Source organism: Arachis ipaensis, chromosome B3 (assembly GCF_059453495.1).
Source record: "Arachis ipaensis isolate K30076 ecotype BB chromosome B3, ASM5945349v1, whole genome shotgun sequence".
NCBI classification, from domain to species: domain Eukaryota; kingdom Viridiplantae; phylum Streptophyta; class Magnoliopsida; order Fabales; family Fabaceae; genus Arachis; species Arachis ipaensis.
This window is the reverse complement of record NC_142438.1, coordinates 7,023,578-7,047,024: the sequence shown is the minus strand read 5'-3', so window position 1 is coordinate 7,047,024 and position 23,447 is coordinate 7,023,578. Positions and strand designations below refer to the sequence as shown.

General features: G+C 32.6%; 1 protein-coding gene across 1 annotated transcript; it reads left to right on the top strand.

The window, feature by feature from the left end:
- The first annotated feature begins 18,188 nt into the window (after positions 1–18,188).
- On the top strand, positions 18,189–21,691 carry LOC107628908 (uncharacterized). The gene is made up of 2 exons (XM_021117955.2): positions 18,189–18,328; positions 19,896–21,691. The coding sequence occupies exons 1-2, from the start codon at positions 18,275–18,277 to the stop codon at positions 21,579–21,581; spliced, it is 1,740 nt and encodes a 579-aa protein (XP_020973614.1). The 5' UTR covers positions 18,189–18,274; the 3' UTR covers positions 21,582–21,691.
- Positions 21,692–23,447: the final 1,756 nt, after the last annotated feature.

Sequence of the window (23,447 nt, the reverse complement as noted above, 5' to 3'; positions counted from 1 at the left end):
TTCTACTCATTCTTGTAAATAACTTAAATATTGGGATGAGATTGTGAAATAACAATATAATTGCTTCCATGATACTCAGTTAATTGTTTATTTTTAGCGGGATTCTGAAGAAACAGAGTTTGGTATATTCCCTAATATACTGAGACTTTTAAGTTTACAAATTTTTTTAATTCCATGTGATAATGTCACTCTACACTGCAATTTTTTAAGTTTGATTAAATACTCAAACCTCAAACTCAAAGCTAGGACTTTGAAGTTTGAACACATAGGATAACGAAAACCACAATAAAACGTTATATTTTATCTTCAATCTTATTCTAAATTTCTGATTGTACTAAAGTAGACATTTTCCTCCATTATTGTTGTGATCTACTCTTGGATCTGGGAGTGGGTTTCTCCATAGATGAAACCAATGCACAATAAGTTAAGGTTTCAACTTCCTTTTCACCCACTGCATGAGGAGTTAATTGTACGTTTATGTTGAGTGCATGTGCATTGGTATTGATTCGTACCCTATATCTCGACTAACAATCCAAAATTAAACTAGGCTAATAATCCGGAAAAGTCAAGTCAGAGTTCGGCTACGTAATCTGATATTAGGTCCCAACAAGTCAAAAACTATCTCTAAAACCGTTACCACAAAATCTGGACGAGCTTAACAAAGCTCGAACCTTCTCAAACCAAGTCAAATGTTATCATCAAAACTGACTTCAGTAAGCGTGAAGAATCCCGAAACAAGTTCCAACTGAACAAACTACACGCCTATATAAGCAAGTAAATAAGCTTGGAAGAGAGGTCACATAACTCACTCTAATTTTATTATCATCATTTCACTTAATTCACATTCTTACTTGAGCGTCGGTGTGCTTTTTGCAGGTGCTTCCGCTGCGGTGTTCCAACCTGGCCGACGTATAACTCTTCCACCTGGACACACTCGCTAGCAGGAGGAGTTGCTATACCTCGACTCTATACGCACAGAACATTTGGCGCCCCCCGATTCAATATAACCCCACTATTTCTTCTACCATGTTCTGTATTCCTTTCTTTTGCAGGGCCTCCGATCTTCCAATATCGCCGATAATGGAGTTCCCCATCACACCCAAGCCGAACTTCTGGCTCAGATAGCAGAACTCCAGGTAGAGGTTCGAAGGATAGCCGAGCTGACCACCCACAATAATGCTAGAAAAAACGAGGAAGGAAATTCCAAAAGCTCGGCCTCGGGAAACATAGACCCTCTAAGCATCACCCCACCAAAGGAGAAGTTGACGTTAGACAACCCTTTTTCGGAGGAGATTACCAATTTTCAAATGCCAAAGAACTTTGTGCTGCCCACCTCCCTAGAGCTATACAAGGGGATTGGTGACCCCGTGCTCACATTAAAAAATTCCAGTCCATGATATTTTTTAACGGTGCTAATAATGAGCCCATACTCTGCCGAGCTTTTTCCACTTATCTTGATGGTGCTGCTTTACTGTGGTTCTCTAAATTATCTGCAGGTACAATTTCTTCCTTTGAAGAGCTAGCGAGGTCTTTCATTAATTACTTCGCCGTCAAGGATATATGTACACGGATCAGACTACCTCAGCACTATCAAACAAGGACAACACGAGAGCCTGAAGGACTATATGACACGATTCACCAAGGTAACTATAGAGATCCCAGACCTCAGTCCCGAGGTCCACCTGCATGCACTTAAAAGCGGCCTCCGTCCTGAAAAATTTCAAGAGACTATAGCCGTGACCAAGCCAAAGACTTTAGCAGAATTTCAAGAAAAAACAGTTAGACAGATGGAAATAGAAGAGCTTAGAGAAGCTCGGCGGAATCTCGTGCTAAAGAGCGTGGAGGTTCGAGTCCTCTTCAAGGGATAATATTGAGATCTCTTATTGAATTGGAATAAGTTCGGCAGCAATAAACCAACTCAATCAAAAGAAGATGACCAGGAGGATCTTTTTGAATCAACAAATTGATCGGCAGGGGACTTATACCCTTCAAGCACTACTAGGCAAAGAACTATGGCTCGAAGATGTACTCTTTTTTCTACTCACACGACTTTTTTCTACACTGGATTTTACTTGGAGAGGTTTTAATGAGGCACTTTCATCCTATACCTTCTATATTAAGAGAGTAATTCTCAATAAAGAGTATATTATTTTTAACTTCATCATTCTTTATTTTTATCCATGCCTTTAGTTCAGCTATTGTTTACGCTCTACACATATTATGGCAAACTAATATTAAAGTCGGCATACAAAAACAAACCGACAGTTATAAGTCGGAACCAATCTAACAAACCGGCAACCATAAGTCGGAATCAATTCAACAAATCGACACCTATAAGTCGGAATCACTTCAAACAAACTGATAATTATAAGTTTGAATCAATCAAAGCAAACTGACATCTATAAGTCAGCCTTAGTCCAACAAACTGACACTTATAAATCGGCGTCAGTCCAACAAACAATCACCTATAAGTCGGCAGCATTCCAACAAACAATCACCTATAAGCTCGTTCAAAAATATATTGAAATAAGCAACCCATTTTTCAGTGACAAACTTGTCCAATTTTATTTCAAGATTATCATGTTGATCTTGGAGGCTAATTCTTATATCTTCGATTTATAACACAACCGCATCTCTTCAACATCCTGCCGAATTATAACTCAATTTTCATAAAAGCTCAACCTGCTTTTCTTAAAAATAAACAGGTCAACCTTGGGGCTGTGATCTAGTCATTATAACTCGGCGGATACAAACTATAATTCGGAGATTAGGTCTGATCTGTCCTTATAAGTCAGTCACGTAAGCTATAGCTCGGCCACTTGCAAATTCAAAATAAAGTAGTTCGTGATCCATCCGTATAAGTCGGCCGCGTGTGCTATAACTCGGCCACGTGCAGCAAATTCAAAAAGAGAACGGTTAATTACTTATAACCCTAAAAAGACCTTTTCAAAGAAGCCACCAAATGATTCTATGTGAGATTCTCGGACGGTATTCATGCCTCATATTTCGGAATGAGGAGAACATATATACCACAATTAAGTCATATACAAATCTTATATAAACAAAACCAAGTAAACATAGCAGTGTCCCAACCTCCTCCGGTGTTCCTCGACAGCTGAAGTATAGCTCGGCGTCTATGCTCTTAGGACAGAAAACTCCATACACACGGAAGGAGTTATACCTCGGCACTAGAAGGAGTTATACCTTAGTTTAAATTACTGGATAGGAACAAATGCAAGCTCGGGGGGCATCATGCCTACAATAGCTGAGGTATACGAAGAAACTAGAAGCTCGCCTATGTTTCCTCTGGAACACAAGGCAAGCTTGGGGGATATGATATGTACCCTATACCTCGACTAACAACCCAAAATTAAACTCGACTAATAACCCAGAAAAGTCAAGTCAGAGCTTGGCTACGTAATCTGATAACAGCTCCCAACAAGTCAAAAACTATCTCCAAAATCGTTACCACAAAATCCGGACGAGCTTAACAAAGCTCGAACCTTCTCAAACGTTATCATCAAAACTGACTTTAGTAAGCGTGGAGAATCCCGAAACAAGCTCCAACTGAACAAGTGAGGTCACATAACTCACTCTAATTTTATTATCATCATTTCACTTAATTCACATTTTTATTTGAGCGTCGGAGTGCTTTTTGCATATGCTCCCGCCGCGGTGTTCTAACCTAACCGACGTATAACTCTTCCACCTGGACACACTTGCTAGCAGGAGGAGTTGCTATACCTCGTTTCTATACGCACGGAACAGGTATATAAATATTGGAACCAATTTTAAACATAATTATAAGTGATTAGATTAAAACAATCGCTGTATATTTACAGCGAAAGTAAGAACTAAGAAGTGTAACATTCCTAAAAATTAACTTGTCATTAAAAGTACTAAAAAAAAGAGAAACAATAAAATAAAATATTCTAAATTAAATTTAAAATTCAAATTTTAAAACCATCTATATAAAATATAATAAACAAAAGATTGAGATTTATTTAATTGAAAATGAGTATAGCACTCCTTATTTAATAAAAAAATATTTAAAGGTGAGTCATTTTAGCTAATGAGACGAAAATGTTAGGAAATTATTTGATTTCCTAACTTATTTGTGGGCAATACATATATTAATTATAATCACAAATTATGCTATTTTAAATTAAATGACTTATATAATGGTGATCTCATTTATTGTTATAAATGCTAAATTGAATAAGTCATTATTACTTTTGATTTGGAATTAAATGAAAATAAAATCGGATATTATCTTTTGTTCCTTAGATAATTATCTTTTTGGATTTTAGATATATTATCTTTTGGGCTTCAGATACTATTTTATTTGGGCTTAAGGGTTTAATGGGTGCCATGCTCAAATATAAATAGACCTTCAGGGTTTCGGTCCCCAATATACCAAAGCCGCCTTTGTTGCTCTTTCCCCATCAAAAGAGTTGCAGTTCAGCCTCCTAGGAATACAGAAGGCTTTGGTTGAGGAAGATCGAAAGAACCACAAGATCCAAACTCTTCCAATCGTATGATTCATGTTTATCAATTCAGGTACGCTTCCGCATTTGATATGATATATTTTTGATGATTCAATATGGATGATCTGGGTTATTGAAATTAATTTATTCCAACAAGTGGTATAGAGCCATCTATAATTAAATCATCGAAAATATTCGATTTTATTTTAATGGATCAATATATATACATATGCGTTGTTCATCCGAAATTGTTGCACAAATTGTTCCCATTATGTGTCTGCATCAATACGTATATATACGCATTATATATATATATATAAAAGAAAATTATATGGTACAGATCTAAATCTGTACAAATTTAAAGATTTGCTTACTTAAACCACACTTTTTAAAGCCACACTTTTCACTTAAAACCGTAGCTCTTCACAAAGAAAAGCGTCACCTAATGGAAAAAAGTAAATTAGAAGATTTAAGAGAAGAAATAATTAAGTTATCAAAATTAATAGATAAAAAATTAATGATTTTAACTAATGTTAACTGTAGTGACACCGAATTCTTAAAATCAATACAAAATGATTTTTCTCAAAATCTTTATTTTACTATAAGCTTTATTGAAGGACTTCAAAAACCTGAAAAAACTTATTTTTCACACGGAATTTCTAAGAAATGTTATCATGGAAATGATTCCCCACATCTTTATCATACTTTTAACCCACAATTAAATTCTATAGTAGATATGCTTGAAGAAATACTAGTATCCATAAAATTTCAAAGAAATAAGGAAAAAGAAAATCCAAAAGAAGAAAAATTTCAAAATATAATCAACATAACAGATTTAAAAGTAAAACCACCACTAAAATTATGAATATTGAAGAAAAATTAGAAGAAGTTACAATGCTTTTTAAACAATTAAAAATGGCCCAAGAAAATAATATTATGGAACAGGGATTTCAGATAGAAGAAGAAATAGTAAATTCTGAAAATATAGAAAATGAAGAACACATCCTAGATTATTCAAGTGACGAAGAACCAGCAATTCCAATACAAGTAAAAAATGAAGCTGGAACATCTAGGGATAATCAATCTCAATTTAAATAGGAAACAGGTTTTGATAATTATGCTTTTAAAAAGGGGTTTATAAATAAAGATTCAAAATATACAAAAATACCATCAAAATACGTTCCTAAAATCCAGGAAATGGAAGGAGAAAGAATGCTCGATTTAGACTGTAAAACAAATGAAAAAGAAATTTTCGAAAACTGGTTGAATTCCTTCTTATTAGAAGCCTTTACTAATCCAAAACTTAATGAATTATCTGGAAGAGACATTTGGAATTACATAGGGTTTCATACTAAAGGAGCTATAAGAGATTATATGACATCAATAGAAAACCAAATAATAGAAGAATTAGCAACAAAAATAACAGCTTATGATAAGATATTATATATAATGATGATTCTATATAAAGAATTTTTTGGAAAAAATATTATAGATCATAAACAAGAAGTCTATAATAAAGAATATCAAGAAGCAAAAAACCATTTAGCTAACATTCACATATATGATCTATGTAATGTGGAGTCTTATATATGTGAATATAGAATACATTATTACAAATTAAAAGAAGAAGATAAAAATCATTATCTTAATATGTATATAACAAAACTTCCATATCCTGCTAACGAATTTATTATGGGAAGATTTATAAGAGAAATAAATAGAGGAACAATTGAAAATAATTTTGGTGGAGCAACCTCTGCAATAAGAGAGGAAATAAAAGAACGTTGTATGCAAGAAGCAACTCAAAAAAGATTTGCAAATATAATTAGAATTTGCTGTCAGGATAATGAAGAAATACCTCAAAAATATGGTCTTAATAAAAATTTTCAAAGAAAAAGAAAATATCAATTTAGAAAAAGAAAATACTATCCAAACTGGAGAAAAAAGAGGTATTTTAGAAAAAGAAATAACAATAAAAATAAGAGACAAAAAAGTGATTATTGCCCAAATAAAAAAGAAAATTGTAAGTGTTGGTATTGCCAAGAAGAAGGACACTATGCAAATGAATGTCCGAAAAAGAAGGATAAAAAGGATCTTACTAAACAAATAGAAATCGCTAAGTCTTGTTTCATGGAACCTTTAGAAGAATCTGATGATAACTTAGACTATATTTTTGAATATGTCTCGGAAACAGACTCAGAGACTGAGTAATAATGCTACATTTATTACTATAAAAATAACAGAAAAATTTATAAATGCTTTCATAGATTCTGGAGCAACACAATGCTTTGCTAGTTCAAATACAAAACTTGATTGGAAAAAATTAAAGAAACCATTAAGAGTTAGAATAGCTGACAAATCAATACATAAAATTGACCAAAAAGCAGAGATGGTTGAAATTTTTATTCAAAATTATAGGTTCATTGTTCCATCTATATACATGTTAGATTCTGGAATGGATTTTATCATAGGAAATAACTTTTTAAAGCTATATCATCCATTCATTCAAGAACTAACATATATAGTTTTAAAAGCTCCACACGATTCTTCAATAAATCAAAAATCAAAACGTATAAAAATACCAACTACTACTATAGATAAGATCTTAAAATTTAAAATATTTTCTATATTGGAGACATGTTATTTAAATTTATACTTTCAAATAAATATCCCAAAAAATAATCTTGAAATAAAGATAGAAGAACTTTTGAATGAAATTTGTGCTGAAAATCCTTTAGATATTAAAAATACAAATAACGAATTAGTAAGCATTAAATTAAAAGATCCGACAAAAGAGATAAATGTTCCAAATAAAATCCCTTATTCCGCAAGAGATAGAGAAGAGTTTTCATTAGAATGTAGAGATCTTTTGGAAAAAGGAATTATAAGATTAAGTAAAAGTCCTCATGCGGCTCCAGCCTTTTATGTCGAAAACAATAATGAAATTAAAAGGGGAAAACGAAGAATGGTTATTAACTATAAGAAGATGAATGAAGTAACTATTGGTGATGCTCATAAACTTCCAAGAAAAGATTCAATTTTAGAAAAAATCAAAGGAGCAACTTGGTTTTCATCTCTTGATGCAAAATCAGGATATTGGCAACTTCGTTTAGACGAAGAAACAAAGAAATTAACTGCTTTTACTTGTCCAACAAAAGAATCAACAAGTGTGTTGCTCTATGAATGGAATGTATTGCCATTCGGATTAAAACAAGCTCCAGGTATTTATCAAAGATTTATGGAAGAAAATCTAAAAGAGTTAAATGAATTTGTTTTAGTATACATTGATGATATACTAATTTTTACAAAACAGGATAGAGAAGATCATCTTCAAAAATTATTAATAGTTTTAGAAAGATGTAAAGAAAAAGGATTAGTTCTTAGCAAAAAGAAAGCAAGAATAGCAAAACAAGAAATAGAGTTTCTTGGATTAATTCTATCCACTCAAGGAAAACTAAAACTTCAGCCAAATGTCCTAGAAAAGGTAAATTTATTTCCTAATAAAATAGAAGATAGAAAACAATTACAAAGATTTTTAGGGTGTATAAATTATATTTCTGATCAAGGATTCTTAAAGAATATAACAGAATACACTAAAAGCTTATTTCCAAAAATAAGTACTAAAAAAGAATGGAAATGGGATGAAAAAGATAGTATGCAAATTCAAAAGATTAAAGAATTATGTGAAAAACTTCCAGAACTTTATATTCCAGAAGAAAATGACTACTTAATAGTAGAAACAGATGCTTCAGACATAATCTGGTCAGGATGTCTAAAAGCTAAGAAAGCTATAAAAAGTTTGGAGCAAGGAAAAGAATCACTAGATTCTAAAAATTCCCCAAAGGAATTACTTTGCAGGTATATTTCAGGGACTTTTACTCCAATAGAACAGAGATATACCACTCATGAAAAGGAAACTCTAGCAGCAATTAAATCTCTTAAGAAATGGAAAATTGATTTACTACCCAGAGAATTTACATTAAGGACAGATTCAAGCTACCTAACAGGTTTCATACGATATAATTTAAAAGTTGATTATAATCATGGACGATTGGTAAGATGGCAATTATTTTTGTTACAATATCCAATAAAAATTGAATATATTAAGGGTGACAAAAATGTTATTGCAGATACATTAACAAGAGAATGGAGTTCGTCTACAACGCATTAGATCAAGAAATTCAGAAATACGAACAAGAACTCGAAAAATGCAAGCATTGTCAGCAAATAAGGACACAGATCCAATCCCTCAAGAAGGCCGTCGAAGCAATGAAATTAACACAACAACCAAAACCATCAGAGCTCAGCCAGCTAAGCGTGGTGGACAAATCAGGTGAAGAAAAAATTCCAGAAAATAAAACAATTGCTGAAATTATCAAAAAATCTACCCAAGATAAAAAATATTATGTAATTTATAATGGCCCCATGAAAGGAGTATATGATGCCTGGGAAAAAGCAGCACCATTTACACATCAATCAAGAATAATTCATAAAGGAGGGTTTTTAACACTGGAAGAAGCAAAGGAATCTTTCAGGGAATATGAAGCTCTTCATCCAGAGCAAACCCTAAAAAGAGCAGATAAAGCTCCAATTCAAACCCAGAGAACAGGGATAATAAGAAACATTCCTACAAGGGCTGAAATCAAAGAAAAGAAAAGGGTCTGTAGATCAAATCTCAGAGAAACCCTTAATATAGTCCTGAACTGGACTGAAGAAAAAAGAGCAATTTTAGGATATTATCCTATTGCCAAAGAACAGCTAACAAAGCTGGTTATATTTCCAGATGCATCCCCATCGGACACCTATCAGTTTTTCCAGTATGGATTAATTGATACAATTTTAATTTTTAATGATCTAAAAATTATTAGTGAGTTTCCTGCAGGATTCGTTGATGCAGTGAAGAGATTTAAAAATATGATTGACAACGTAAATCCAAGGGATATATCCCTAAAATTTACGAACAGTCAACCTATTTTTAATGAAGAAGAAGAATGCTTGGTTCCAGCACACCAAGTAATATTCATGTCCGTCTTCCCAGGAAATTTTCAACCAATTGATCAAGTTCAAGATTTAACAATCTACAGTCATGAAGGAAGGCTAGCTAGCACACTAGCAAGGGTCTTCGAAAGAACTCAAAAGATAACAAGGGAATCTCACACAAGAATTAATTATAAAAGCAGAAATACTTTGCTTGTGTCTAGTAAAAGGAATGAAATTGAAGAAAGAGAGATGAGACTCTTAGTGGAATTTGAATCAGCATTCTACAACTTGTCTGGACTCTTAGAAAAGCTCCCTGAAGGGATAAAGAGGAATCTCTGCTATCTGATAAAAGAGAGAGAAGACCACAAGTGCCAGCTATGCGTCTCAGAGTTATCTGAAGAAAGCAATAATAAAACGGAATCAACCCACATGATAAAGGAAGAAGACAACGCATCTGAAGGACACATAATGAAAGAGGAAGACAGCACATCTGAAGCATCTCTCAACATTATTGCATAGTGACGTAAGCGCTTAGGTCATAGAGCACCAACAATGTAGCTGGTGCAAGATAATAAACAATGACGTAAGCAATGACGTCATAAGAAGGGTAAGGATGGGAATTGTCCATCAGACCCAACCATTATAAATAGGTTGCTTAGGCAATTGTACAAGGCATCAGAAAATAGAAAGCATGAGGCAAAGAGTACTCAAATGCTAGGAGAGCAAGGAGGAAGCTGCCGAGGCGATTCTATGATCTGAAGAAGAATTCTCATTAGGGAAAAATAGTTCTAAACTCCCCTCTGGAGTTAGTATTTACAATCTCCCCTCTGGAGATAAAAACACCTTATGTAAAATATATTAAATAAAGGAAGTTTTTCTCCAAAAAGGTATGTATTCATTCTAGTCTTTCAATTATGAATTATTTAGAAAGTTTAGAATTAACAGAAGAATCTGATTATTATAGATTAACTGCTTTATTAGATAATGAAAAACAGGCTGTTTTAAAAACAGAATTAAATCTCAAATCAAACGAAAATTTTAATAAACAAAACCTTTTAAAAGAAGTTTTTAATAGAAAAAATATAATATACTATGGAAAAATTCAACTTGAAGCCCCTATAAAGATAAAATCCGCCAATGGAGAACTTGAAATAGCTTTAATAAATGATGAAGAATTAAGTAAACAGATTGAGAAAATTAAGGATCAACAAAAAAGATCTAAAATTGGATGGATTCATATTAGTACTATACAAGTCTTAATCAAATCTACATATATGAAAGGAATTAATTCACCAATAAGCTTAGCAATCTGTGACAAAAGAATTACTGATGACCCAATAGATCAAATAATTGGAATTGTTCATGGAAACTTGGCAAATGTAAATGTTAAATTTAATGCCCATCTGGGATATGCTATACCTTTATCAACTGAAAATCTTGGAAGATCTATAAGTATGGCTTATAAATTTCACAGAAAGAATCTAATGGAACAAGATGATGAACCATTTTCAATTACATATGCAATAAATTATGCTTTAACAAATAGTCATCATAGTATAATATTTAAAAACAGAGAAAGAATTTATGTCGATGAATTATTTCAGAAAATTGTAAAAACAGAAATACCAAAATATAAAGCTATTGAAAACCCAGTTCTATTAATAAAAGAACCGTCAGGAAAATTAGTTTCATCGAATTTTGAAATTAGAGAATCTAAAATTAATAGCCCTTTAAGTCTATCTAAGTTGAAGATTAAAGAAGAAAATTCTGAAATAAAAGAATTAACAAAAAAGGTCGAAAAATTAAATGAAACCCTAAACACTAAATTATGACAATAAATAAAGAAGAAATATATGTAACCTATCAAGACAAGAAACAAGAGCTTTTTGAAAGAGAAAATCGTTTGAATTATTTACAGTTTTCTGAAATAAATCAAAGAGCATTTGAAGCTCTAAAAATAATCTATGACAAGTTAAAAAGAGAAGTTAAAGAGCTAGAAAAATTAATAGAATCTCTAGAAAATAGTGATGAATCAATGATAGAGTTTGCAGAAATTTTAAAATAAATAATGAAGTATAAAAAGATTGAAAAACCAGAAAATAAAATAAAAAGAAAAAGGGCAGAAAAATTAAAAAGTAACATAAAAGAGTATAAAAGGGAATTAAATAACCTTCAGATCGAAATTGATGACCTTATAATAAAAAGGATAGAAATAAGAATAAATATAAACAAATTGGAATTAAACTTAAAAAATTTATAAATGCCACCATATTATGACTTAAAAGAATTAAAGCTGTTAAAAGAAAAAATGGAAAATGAAGTTGAAAAATTAAGAAGGTATTTAGAAACAACAGAAAGTGTAGAAATAAAAGAAGTTTTTGAGGATTTAAGAAATTATATTAAAGAAAAAGACAAACAGATAAAAGATTTTATATACAATAATCCATGCAAAAAAGAATATTATAAACTAAAACAAGATTGAAAACTATAAAAATGAAATTACAACATACAAGGACTAGTAAAAGATTGCAAAATTGGTATCAGAGCCAAGTTAACGATTAAGGGTAACACTTTCTCCTTAAGCAACACTTTTAGTGATACACTTTTAAACCAAATAAAAACAAAAATCTATAAATCTGTACCAAAGTGCATCTGTACACTAGATGGACCCATATATAAAACGTATTCCGATATACTGTTTTGGTTCGCTATATATATATGTTACGCATATGTATATTATTGGATGATATATACAACTTTCACGGTATATAACATGTAATTATTATTATTATTATTATTATTATTCTTTTTTTTACGTTAATGTTGTCTCGGTTACATATATATATATACGGTCAAATAGATATTTTTTTATCATGTGTTTTTCGTATATTTTTGTAACTGTATATAATTGGCATTTAGTTGTGTGCCATTAATTTGGTAAACTTAATTGATTATCCTTTTAGGATATAAGGATTAATATGTATATGTTACTTATGCGAATATTAATCGATCTAAAAGGAGATTTATATTTGGCCAAGTTATGTATATATATTAATAATAATATTTGAATAATAGAAAATATTATTTTGTTGTTACATAAGGAAATTGGTAACAATTTGGATTAGTATACCCATCTATTTTATAAAGATTTGGTTTTGGAATAAATTAATTGAACATTATGCTGCCAAAGTAGCCTCTTTTGTGAAAATTGATTTATTCAAAACATAAAGAATATGGTGTTATATAATTCATGCGAATATTGATCGGCCCAAAGGAAGGTCTATATTTGGCCGAATTACATATACATATTGATGGTAAATATATATTTGGGTAACTAATTAAGAATAAAGTAATGCTTATTATTTATGCGAACAATAATCGGCCCAAAGGAAGTTTATTGTTTGGCCAAATAATAAGCATTGTACACTTTTGTTTATTTTCTATTAATTATGCGGTCAATAATCGGCCCAAAGGAAGGTTATTGTTTGGCCAATTAATAGAAAATATATGCGGTAATAAATAGGTTGCGAAGTTTAAGTTTCCATGTGCACATTAAGTCGGTCCAAAGAAAGGCTTAATGTGTGACAGGAATTTTGACAATATTTAATTACTGCAATGAGAGTATCACTTACAGTTAATTTTTCTATCCAAAGATTGAAAATTAATGTTGTGCTGGATATCTCAATATGGATTTTTACCCATTAATTAACTAATATTTACTGCATGTTCTTTTGTTCTAATCCAGAAACTATGGCTTTAGCTACCAATGTTTCTGCGCAAATTAGCAGTATTCCTATGCTGAATGGTTCAAACTTTAAAGTTTGAAAAGATACCGTGGAGATTGTCCTCGGTTGTATGGATCTAGATATAGCTCTTCGAGAGGAGAAACCCACTTCCACTCCGGAAAGTCTCAATGAGGTTAAAATAGAGAAGTGGGAGAGATCCAATCGAATGAGCATTATGATCATGAAACGCTCAATACCTGAGGCGTTTCGGGGCTCAATTACTGAGGATAAAGATGCCAAACAGTTCCTGAAGGATGTTGAAAAATTCTTTACTAAGAATGAAAAGGCGGAGGCAAGTAGCCTTTTGAGCAAACTTGTCTCCATGAGGTATGAAGGTAAAGGGAACATAAGGGAGTACATTATGGAAATGTCTCATCTTGCTTCAAAATTGAAAGCACTAAAGTTAGAGTTGTCTGAAGATTTACTCGTACATTTCATTTTGATTTCCCTTCCTGCACACTTTGGGCAATTCAAAGTGAGTTATAACACTCTGAAGGACACTTGGTCCTTAAATGAGCTTATATCTCACTGTGTGCAAGAAGAAGAGAGGCTACAACAAGATAAGACTGAAAGTGCTCACATGGCTTCATCTTCTCAGTATAAAAGAAAGCGTGATACTACTGCGAATGTGCCTTCTTAGCAGAAAAAGGCTAAGAAACAAGATCAAGTTTCAACTTGTTTCTTCTGTAAGAAGGTGGGACACATGAAGAAGGATTGTACCAAATATGCCACCTGACGTGTAAAGAAGGGTATAATTTTTACTTTCGTTTGTTCTGAGGCTAGTTTAAGTTATGCACCTGTTGATACTTGGTGGGTAGATTCTGCTACTACTACTCATGTAAGTGTTACTATGCAGGGTTGCCTGTGGAGCCGACCGCCAAGTGATGCTGAAAGATACATCTATGTGGCAGACGGTAATATAGTTGCAGTCGAAGTTATAGGAACCTTTAGATTATGTTCCATGAGTGGATTTTACTTGGATTTATTAGAGACATTTTATGTACCGTCATTTAGACGAAATTTGGTTTCTGTTTCTCGTTTGGACAAATCAGGTTATTTTTGTTCATTCGGAGACAATAAAGTCAGTCTCTTTTACAATTCGAATAATATTTCCTCTGGTCATTTGGTGGATAATCTATATAGGCTTAACTTAAATTCCTATAATAATGAAATATTGCAAACGGGTACAAAACAAAAAAAAACTGAATGAGAATTCGGCATCATTATGGCACAAACGCCTAGGCCACATCTCTAAACAGAGAATTTAGAGGCTCATGTCGGATGGAATTCTCGGACCCCTAAATTTGGCGGACTTTGAAGTCTGCATTGAGTGCATAAAGGGGAAAAGGACAAACGAAAGGAAATTAGGTGCCGAGAGAGATAAAGATGTCTTAGAACTAATACATACCGATATATGTGGCCCATTCCCTACTGTCTCTTGGAATGGACAACGGTACTTTATTACGTTCATAGATGATTACTCTCGTTACGGGTATCTATATTTAATTCATGAAAAGTCCCAAGCCTTGGATGTTTTCAAGTCTTTCAAAGATGAAGTTGAACTTCAACTTGGAAAGAAAATTAAAGCTGTCAAATCTGATCGTGGTGGTGAATACTACGGAAGATATGACGGTTCAGGAGAGCAACGTCCTGAGCCTTTTGCTCTTTTCCTAGAGGAGTGTGGTATTGTTCCGCAATACACTATGCCAGGCAAACCTAGCATGAATGGTGTTGCAGAGCGAAGGAACCGAACTCTTAAGGACATGGTGAGAAGTATGATTAGTCATTCTTCCTTGCCTGAATCACTCTGGGGAGAAGCCTTAAAGACCGCAGTGTACATCCTTAATAGGGTGCCAAGCAAAGCAGTTAACAAAACCCCATATGAAATTTGGACTGGGAAAAGGCCTAGTATAAAGCATATGCATATTTGGGGATGTCCAGCTGAGGCGCGACCTTATAGGCCGCATGAAAGAAAAATTGGACTCAAGGACAATTAGTTGCTACTTTGTTGGTTACGCTGAGCGTTCACGGGGGTACAAGTTTTACAATCCTGCATCAAGGTCTATTTTTGAGACGGGAAATGCGAGATTTCTTGAGGATGTTGAGTTTGGGGGGGAAGGAAATATTAGGAATGTTGCTTTTGATAAGGATTCTATAACTGACAATGATCAGGATCTTGTGCCTATTATTGTTCAAGATACAGTTATAGTACAAAAGCACAATGAGAATCCTGTTGTAAATCCAGCTACAGTACAAGAGAACAATGAGAATATTGTTGTTGCTCAAGATACTGCTACAGTACAGGAAAATAATGAGAATCCTCCTCAAACCCAACCCATACAGCAAGCTCAACAACCTCAAGAAGTGTCATTAAGGAGATCCAATAGAAAAAGGAGAAAATCCATCTATGGTCTCAAACAAGCTTCCCGTCAATGGTATCACAAATTTCATCAAGTCATTACCTCATACGGTTTTGAGGTAAATATTATAGATGAATGTGTATACCGTAAGTTCAGTGGGAGTAAATACTTTTTTTTGGTCTTGTATGTTGATGACATTCTATTTGCCAGCAACAATATAGGCTTGTTGCATGAAACTAAGAAATTTCTATCGAACAAATTCGAAATGAAAGGTCTTGGTGATGCCTCTTTTGTATTAGGAATCGAGATACTAAGAGATTACTCTTAAGGTATTCTTGGATTGTCACAAAAGAACTATATCGAAAAGATTTTAAGTAGATATGTCATAGAAAGTTATAGACCAATGGACACACCCGTAGTTAAAGAAGACAAGTTTAGTCTCAAGTAATGCCCCAAAATGATCTTAAGAAGACAACAATGCATGATAAATCTTATGCATCAGCACTAGGGAATTTAATGTATGCTCAAGTCTACATACATCCCGATATATCATTTATAGTGGGAGTGTTGGGTAGATACTTGAGCAATCCGGATATGGATCATTGGATAGCTGTTAAACGCGTAATGCGTTGTTTAAAAAGAACAAAGGATTACATGCTTATTTATCGGAGATCAGAAAATTTGGAGATCATTAGGTACTCTGATTCCGATTTCATGGCATATGGTTGCGAAACTTTGTCACTAAGCTTCATATAGTAGATGACATTGAAAGGCCATTAAAGATATTTTGTGACAGTAAGTCAGCAGTACTATACTCCAATAACAATAAGAGCTTGACAAAATCGAAGCATACAGACATTAAGTTCTTAGTTGTCAAGGAGAAAGTTTAAGAAAAAACAGATTTCCATAGGACATATAGGAACAGAGTATATGCTAGCAGACCCATTAACCAAGGAATTGATCCCTAAAGTCTTTCAAGAGCACACTGCTCGAATGGGTATCAATATTTGTGATGCTTTGGTTTGGTGGGAGTTTATGCTATATGTCCTATGACAGATAATGAGTTATTTTTCTGCAGAATTAAGTTGATGGTTTATTTCATGTTATGTGAAATGTTCATTTTGCAATATTTGTATTGTGTTTGATCTCAATAAAGTTGGACCAGCTGGAAATAGACATGCATGAGATCACTTGGCATGTAATTTCCATATTACTCATCCAAATTTGATCTATGTCGTTGAGTATATTAGGATGGTGATTGGCGTGGTTTAGTCACGGCATTTAATGTGATAAAAGCTGCGGTAGTTCCATATCTAATGTATGAGACGGACCAGATTGTTAAAGTAATGAAAGAAATAACATTCAGATGCGCGCATAAAGTTTATAAAGATGTGATTATGTCAAGAAATAATATATGTATAGCCCAAGTGGGAGATTGTTAGGAAATTATTTGATTTCCTAACTTATTTGTGGGCAATACATATATTAATTATAATCACAAATTATGCTATTTTAAATTAAATGACTTATATAATGGTGATCTCATTTATTGTTATAAATGCTAAATTGAATAAGTCATTATTACTTTTGATTTGGAATTAAATGAGAATAAAACCGGATATTATCTTTTGTTCCTTAGATAATTATCTTTTTGGATTTTAGATATATTATCTTTTGGACTTCAGATACTATTTTATTTGGGCTTAAGGGTTTAATGGGTGCCATGCTCAAATATAAATAGACCTTCAGGGTTTCGGTCCCCAATATACCAAAGCCGCCTTTGTTGCTCTTTCCCCATCAAAAGAGTTGCAGTTCAGCCTCCTAGAAATACAGAAGGCTTTGGTTGAGGAAGATCGAAAGAACTACAAGATCCAAACTCTTCCAATCGTATGATTCATGTTTATCAATTCAGGTACGCTTCCGCATTTGATATGATATATTTTTGATGATTCAATATGGATGATCTGGGTTATTGAAATTAATTTATTCCAACAGAAAATTCAAAACCTCACAAGTGACATTATATTGTATGATTTGAACAAAAGTATTAGTCTAAATAGAGCAACTCGTGAAGTTATACAATTTTCATTTTCATTACAATCATAGTTAATTAAAAACCCAAAAAATTCAAATAATTATAAATGAAAAGTCTTGGCATATTCATCTATTTATAAGTTAGTTAATTCATAGAAATTAGTCTTATATATGCAGAAAGGAATTGATCTCAAAATTAAATAACTCCTGAAAAGTGACATTTGAATATATAGTTGAATACTTTTGTGTGTGTGTGTGTTATAGCGTGCACTACACAACTGATTACGTTTTATATCACATAAAATTTGCATTATTGATGCTCAATTGCTTATCGATAAACATAAGTATGATAACCTTATTAAACTGCAGGACTTAATTAGATAGTCATTCTTTAATGGTTAATTATCTTGTCTAATAAGCAAGTTCTATTAATTAATATACTAAATTAATTGACACAGTCACAAAGTTTTTGTGCAATCTGATAATATTATCCTATTTAATATGGTGAATGGAAGAAATCTCCCTAGTGCGGTAGTGCCTATAAAGGGAGTGCTTCTATTCAAGTTGAACTCATTCTCACTTCACTAGTGATATTAGTGAAGAAGCTTTTTTCAACATAGTTGGAAAGATGGCTACCAAGCTTGCTCTTTGGTTTCTTCCGTTTCTCCTTTTCTTCTTAATGGTAATTCATTTATGCACACTGATCTTAGTCTTGCTCTATGTTATAGAATAATACTATACATTTAGTTTTTTTATAAAGTTCAATCAACTTAAATAATAAGATTTAACATAATGTTAGTCATAACTGATTTTTGTTATGTTAGACTAACTGAATTGAACTTGATTAACAAAAAAATTTGAATATGTAACATTATTTTATATGATATTATTGAGGGTGGTTTCCATTATGTATGTCGTCCTAGTAGACATATATCACTATTTAGTAAATGAACTGCAAATAATACATTATTAAGAGTTACATTATTTACTTATGTTATTTTTTTTAATGAGTAATGCTACACGTCAAGTCTTTTATGAACTAAATCTAATCAAATTAAATAATAAGATTTAGAATAATGTTAGTCATAATTAATTTTATTATGTTAGATCAACTTATTTGAATTTAGTTAACAAAAAGACTTGGATGTGTAACATTATTTTTTTTAAATATCCATTTGACATTATATTGGTGGAGTATGGAATTTAAATAGAATGAATTCCATATTCTATTTGATGGTAAAAACAAATAATGTTAATGATTTGGTGTCGAATAAAATAACTTTCCATACATATTTTGGTCCTTCTTCTTCAGTTGTCTTATTAATGAAGGAATATAATAAAATATTTAAAAACATAAATCTTTTTTTTTTTTTTGTCTTTGGACAATTAATATAAGAAAATTTCTGAGAACTTTTATTGAATTTGCCTAAAAATAATATTGGAGTAAGGTGGAATCCATGCCTTTATTTTCGAGTCTTACATGTGAATTTTTAAACGGTGAATTCTAGTATGTCTATGTTTACGGTAGCTATGAGACTATGCAAGTGTTTTAAAAATTAAAGTCATATTTTATTTCATTTTGGTAACACTTTTTAAAAAGTGTTGCTAAATAATAAAAAAATATTATTTTAATTTTAATAACACTTTTTAAAACATTATAACCTCCATAGACACCATAATAGACATATTAGAATCATCATTTTTAGACACGAGTAGTGCTAAGGAGCCAGCAACTTTTGTGATTTGTAGTCATTAAATAGTTATCAATGATGATTTTAATGGTGTGAAATTGGTGTGAGATTTTATCCAATAGCTCACTTTTCTTTGCTAATTACATGTTGGCCAAAATTTGAAAAAATTGCTGGTCCTAGACTTTTCCTTTAGATACGATATAAAAACCTTAATGTAAAGCCGAAGGTACTCGTTTATAATAAATAAAAAATAATGTGTACGTAATAAATTTTATTAGCTAGCCATTTTTTATTTATTGAAAATTAAATTGCAATGAGGTTAGTAATTAGTTGCTAGTTGTAGCCAATAAAAAGTCAATAAATATCGTCCGAGAATCAAAATTCATAAAAAGAAAATAGATAAGAAATCCTTTTACAAAACTGGGATAAAGAAGAACACCATTCATGTCACTACCCATGATGCATTAGTTGTCAATTACTGTCTAAAATCCTAGTACTTCAAGACACGCATACCCATTTTCAAAGTCTGTTTATGAATTCCTTGTCCTTTAATAACAGAATGGACATGGCATCAGCAGCAGAGATTTGAAGGTAGAGTTGCAAGATCATACAGATACGAATTCACAAGCTTACCTCACAGGGTACAACACTGAGAAGGAAGCAGATTCACAAGCATACCTCACAGGGTACAACTCTCAGAAAGAAGTGAATCCGCAAGCATACCTCACAGGGTACAACTCTCAGAAAGAAGTGAATCCGCAAGCATACCTCACAGGGTACAACACTGAAAAGAAAGCAGATTCACAAGCATACCTCACAGGGTACAACTCTCAAAAAGAAGTGAATCCGCAAGCATACCTCACAGGGTACAACACTAAGAAGAAAGCAGATTCACAAACATATCTCACAGGATACAACACTCACAAGGATGAATACCTTACAGGGTACATAGCCACTTCAGACAATACCCAATCAAATTACAAAACATCCAAAAAACACAACCACCCTTCACATCATGCAAACAACGTAAAAAACCATCCATCACATTCACACCATGCAAATCTCAATCAACCTTACATCACCACCTATGAAACTTCTAATGCCCATGATGCCAACAAACCTAACTACCTTATAGGTTATAGAACCAGTACCCATGCTCCTGGCAAAGATATTACTGGGTACACAACTACTCCCCGTGATCAAAAGGAGTCTCGCTATGGTATCGACACGCCATACATCACTCAATATGGTGGTGGTGATGGTTTCAAGGAAGATTCAGATACACCATATATTGCTCAATATGGTGATGCAAAAAAAGGTCCAAAGGAGTCTCGCTATGGTACCGACGAGCCATATATCACTGGATATGGTGCTGATGTTGCTCCCAAAAGAGATTCAAATGCGCCATACATCGCTCAATATGGCGTTGGTGGTTCCAACAAAGAAATAAAAAAATCTGCCACAGCCCAGGATTCGGCTAAGCCCAACTTTACAAATTATGGCCTTCATTCCAAGAAAGCACAAGGGTTGAAGGGAGGGCCACCATCTTCTAATGTAGACCACACTGAGGCATTCAAGGTTGGATTCTTTGCCATGGATGATCTCTACATAGGGAACATTATGACCCTCCAATTTCCTGTCGAAGACTTTTCTCACTTCCTATCAAAGAAAGAAGCCGACTCCATTCCTTTCTCAATCCCACAACTTCCAAGTGTCCTTCAACTCTTCTCAATCTCTCAAGATTCTTCACAAGCCAAGTCCATGAGAGGCACAATTGAACAATGTGAAGCAGGAACCATCACAGGGGAGACTAAGATTTGTGCTAACTCTTTAGAGTCCATGCTGGAATTCGTCCACAACATCATTGGATCAGAGGAAAAGCACAACATTCACACAACTAGTCCATCTTCAGGGGCTCCTCTGCAAAAATATACCATTTTGAAAATATCAGAAGATATCTATGCTCCTAAATGGGTAGCTTGTCATCCTCTGCCATACCCATATGGTGTTTACTATTGCCACTTCATATCAACAGGGACCAGGGTGTTCAAGGTCTTGTTAGATGGTGAGAATGGAGACAAAGTTGAAGCTCTTGGCGTGTGCCACTTGGACACATCTGATTGGAGCCCAAATCACATTCTGTTTAAGCAGCTTGGGTTCATGCCTGGGGAGGCTCCAGTGTGCCACTTCTTCCCTGTGAAGCATCTTATGTGGGTTCCCCAACCCTCAACAGCCACCATGTGAAAAGAATAGAGTTTTGTGTTGATTAGGGAGTGACTATCTATGCAATAAAAGGGTCAATGATAAATGACCTAGTAACCAACTCATGATCTTGTTCCTATTGTAGACTTCATCTTTGTTTGTATGACTTGTGTTTATGAATGAATTTTAAGATTATGGTTAAAAAAAAAAGAAATCTAGGATTACAATTCCATAAACAACACTTGGTGGAAGAAACTAATACTGAATATCATCATCATCATGAGAAATCTATGATTATAATTTATAGCATGCACATAAAACATAATAGTATAATACTACAACTTATTAAAAAGTGTAATTGCAGTCTAAGATTAACTTAAACATAGATACGCCAGGCATATAAGAATATTTGGTAATGGCATCACATGATCCTAACCTTTGCCTCAAAAGATCTTCACTCCTCAGCGTCATGGCATGCTACCTTAAACATACAATTCCAATTTCAGCTTCAAGTTATCTAAGGCAGCATATTTTGTAGCACACGAAATTTCTTAAAATTCAAGCAACAGAATCTTGATACGCGTTGTATAAATTCAATTCAAATTCAGTAAATTATACAATCTATGAAGAATACACAAACCTCATCACTTTTTGTTAAAAACCCGAGGAATTTTGAGCAAGCTCTCATCTTTCGAATAAATTCGGAACTACAGCACACAAATTACCACACCCACACGGTTCATGAATTTTTTTTTTTTTTTTTTTTTACATTTAAGTATCTGACTTTTTCAAGGTGAAAACTTAATTGCAGTCCACTTCACGTGAAGTCGATGGCTAAGAGCCGTTAGATAGAAATTTAGTCAAATCAATCAAATCATTTAACCGCTCTCAACTATCAATTTCACGTGAAGTTAAGTGCACCTGAGTTTCCACCTTTCAAAAATTGAACATATCAATTTCTTATGTTTACTTGATTGATACGGATCTACACATGGGAGAGTTTTTAAAATAAGACAAATTAGACGAATGGATATATCCATATTTAAAAAAATAGAAAATTAAATGTATTTTTAAATCTTTCAAAATTTAAATATCGGTACTCCAAAAAATTAGAAATCGATTTGTTAACGTTTTTTTGTTTTAATCTTATGGCCTATGTTTACATTGGGCAAGGAATACTAAAGCCCACAAGGAACTTTCTTCAGCGTTTTGCCACTTATTGAGGCCCAGTTTAGCAAACTATCGGAAATTATGAAATGTTTTGGTTAACACTAGTCAAAATATGCCCGTATCGCGACGGATTAGCTTTTGACTTGTTAGATTGGGAGATATCGTAGAAAACTAAAAAAAAAATTCTTCTTATTTACCAATCCGTTTAAGTAAGTGTTGAAAGTTTAAATTTCGTCTTATGCATGTAATAATTCATTGACTAGCGATAAACCCTTAAATTGAGTTCAGTGTTGTGACAGATTAATCCTTAACTTGTCGGGATAAAGGATAATGTCAAAAAAAAAATTTGTGATTGTATATTGTTATATATATATATATATATATATATATATATATATATATATATTCTTTGTATGTTTTTAACAACTTTTCAACTATATCTATTACTTATTGTATAAACTTACTTATAAAGGGGGTAAGCTAATTTAATTATATCAATCTTATGTATTCTACTCATTCTTGTAAATAACTTAAACATTGGGTTGAGATTGTTAAATATTTAAATAAAATACTTTAAATTTTAAATCATTAAATTTTAAATTTTTAATAAAAATTATTGATATAAAATATAATAATAAAAATTCATAATCTATTTAATTTATAAAAAATATAATATTTTTTACTTAATAAAAAATATTTAAGAATGAAAATTTTTTCCGTATCAAAAATTCAAAAAAT

Excerpts from the sequence above, each read along its gene's own strand:
- LOC107628908 (XM_021117955.2), top strand. The coding sequence starts at position 18,275 with ATGGCTACCAAGCTTGCTCTTTGGTTTCTTCCGTTTCTCCTTTTCTTC. Across the intron at positions 18,329-19,895 it reads TTCTCCTTTTCTTCTTAATG|AATGGACATGGCATCAGCAG; the intron begins GTAATTCATTTA and ends CTTTAATAACAG.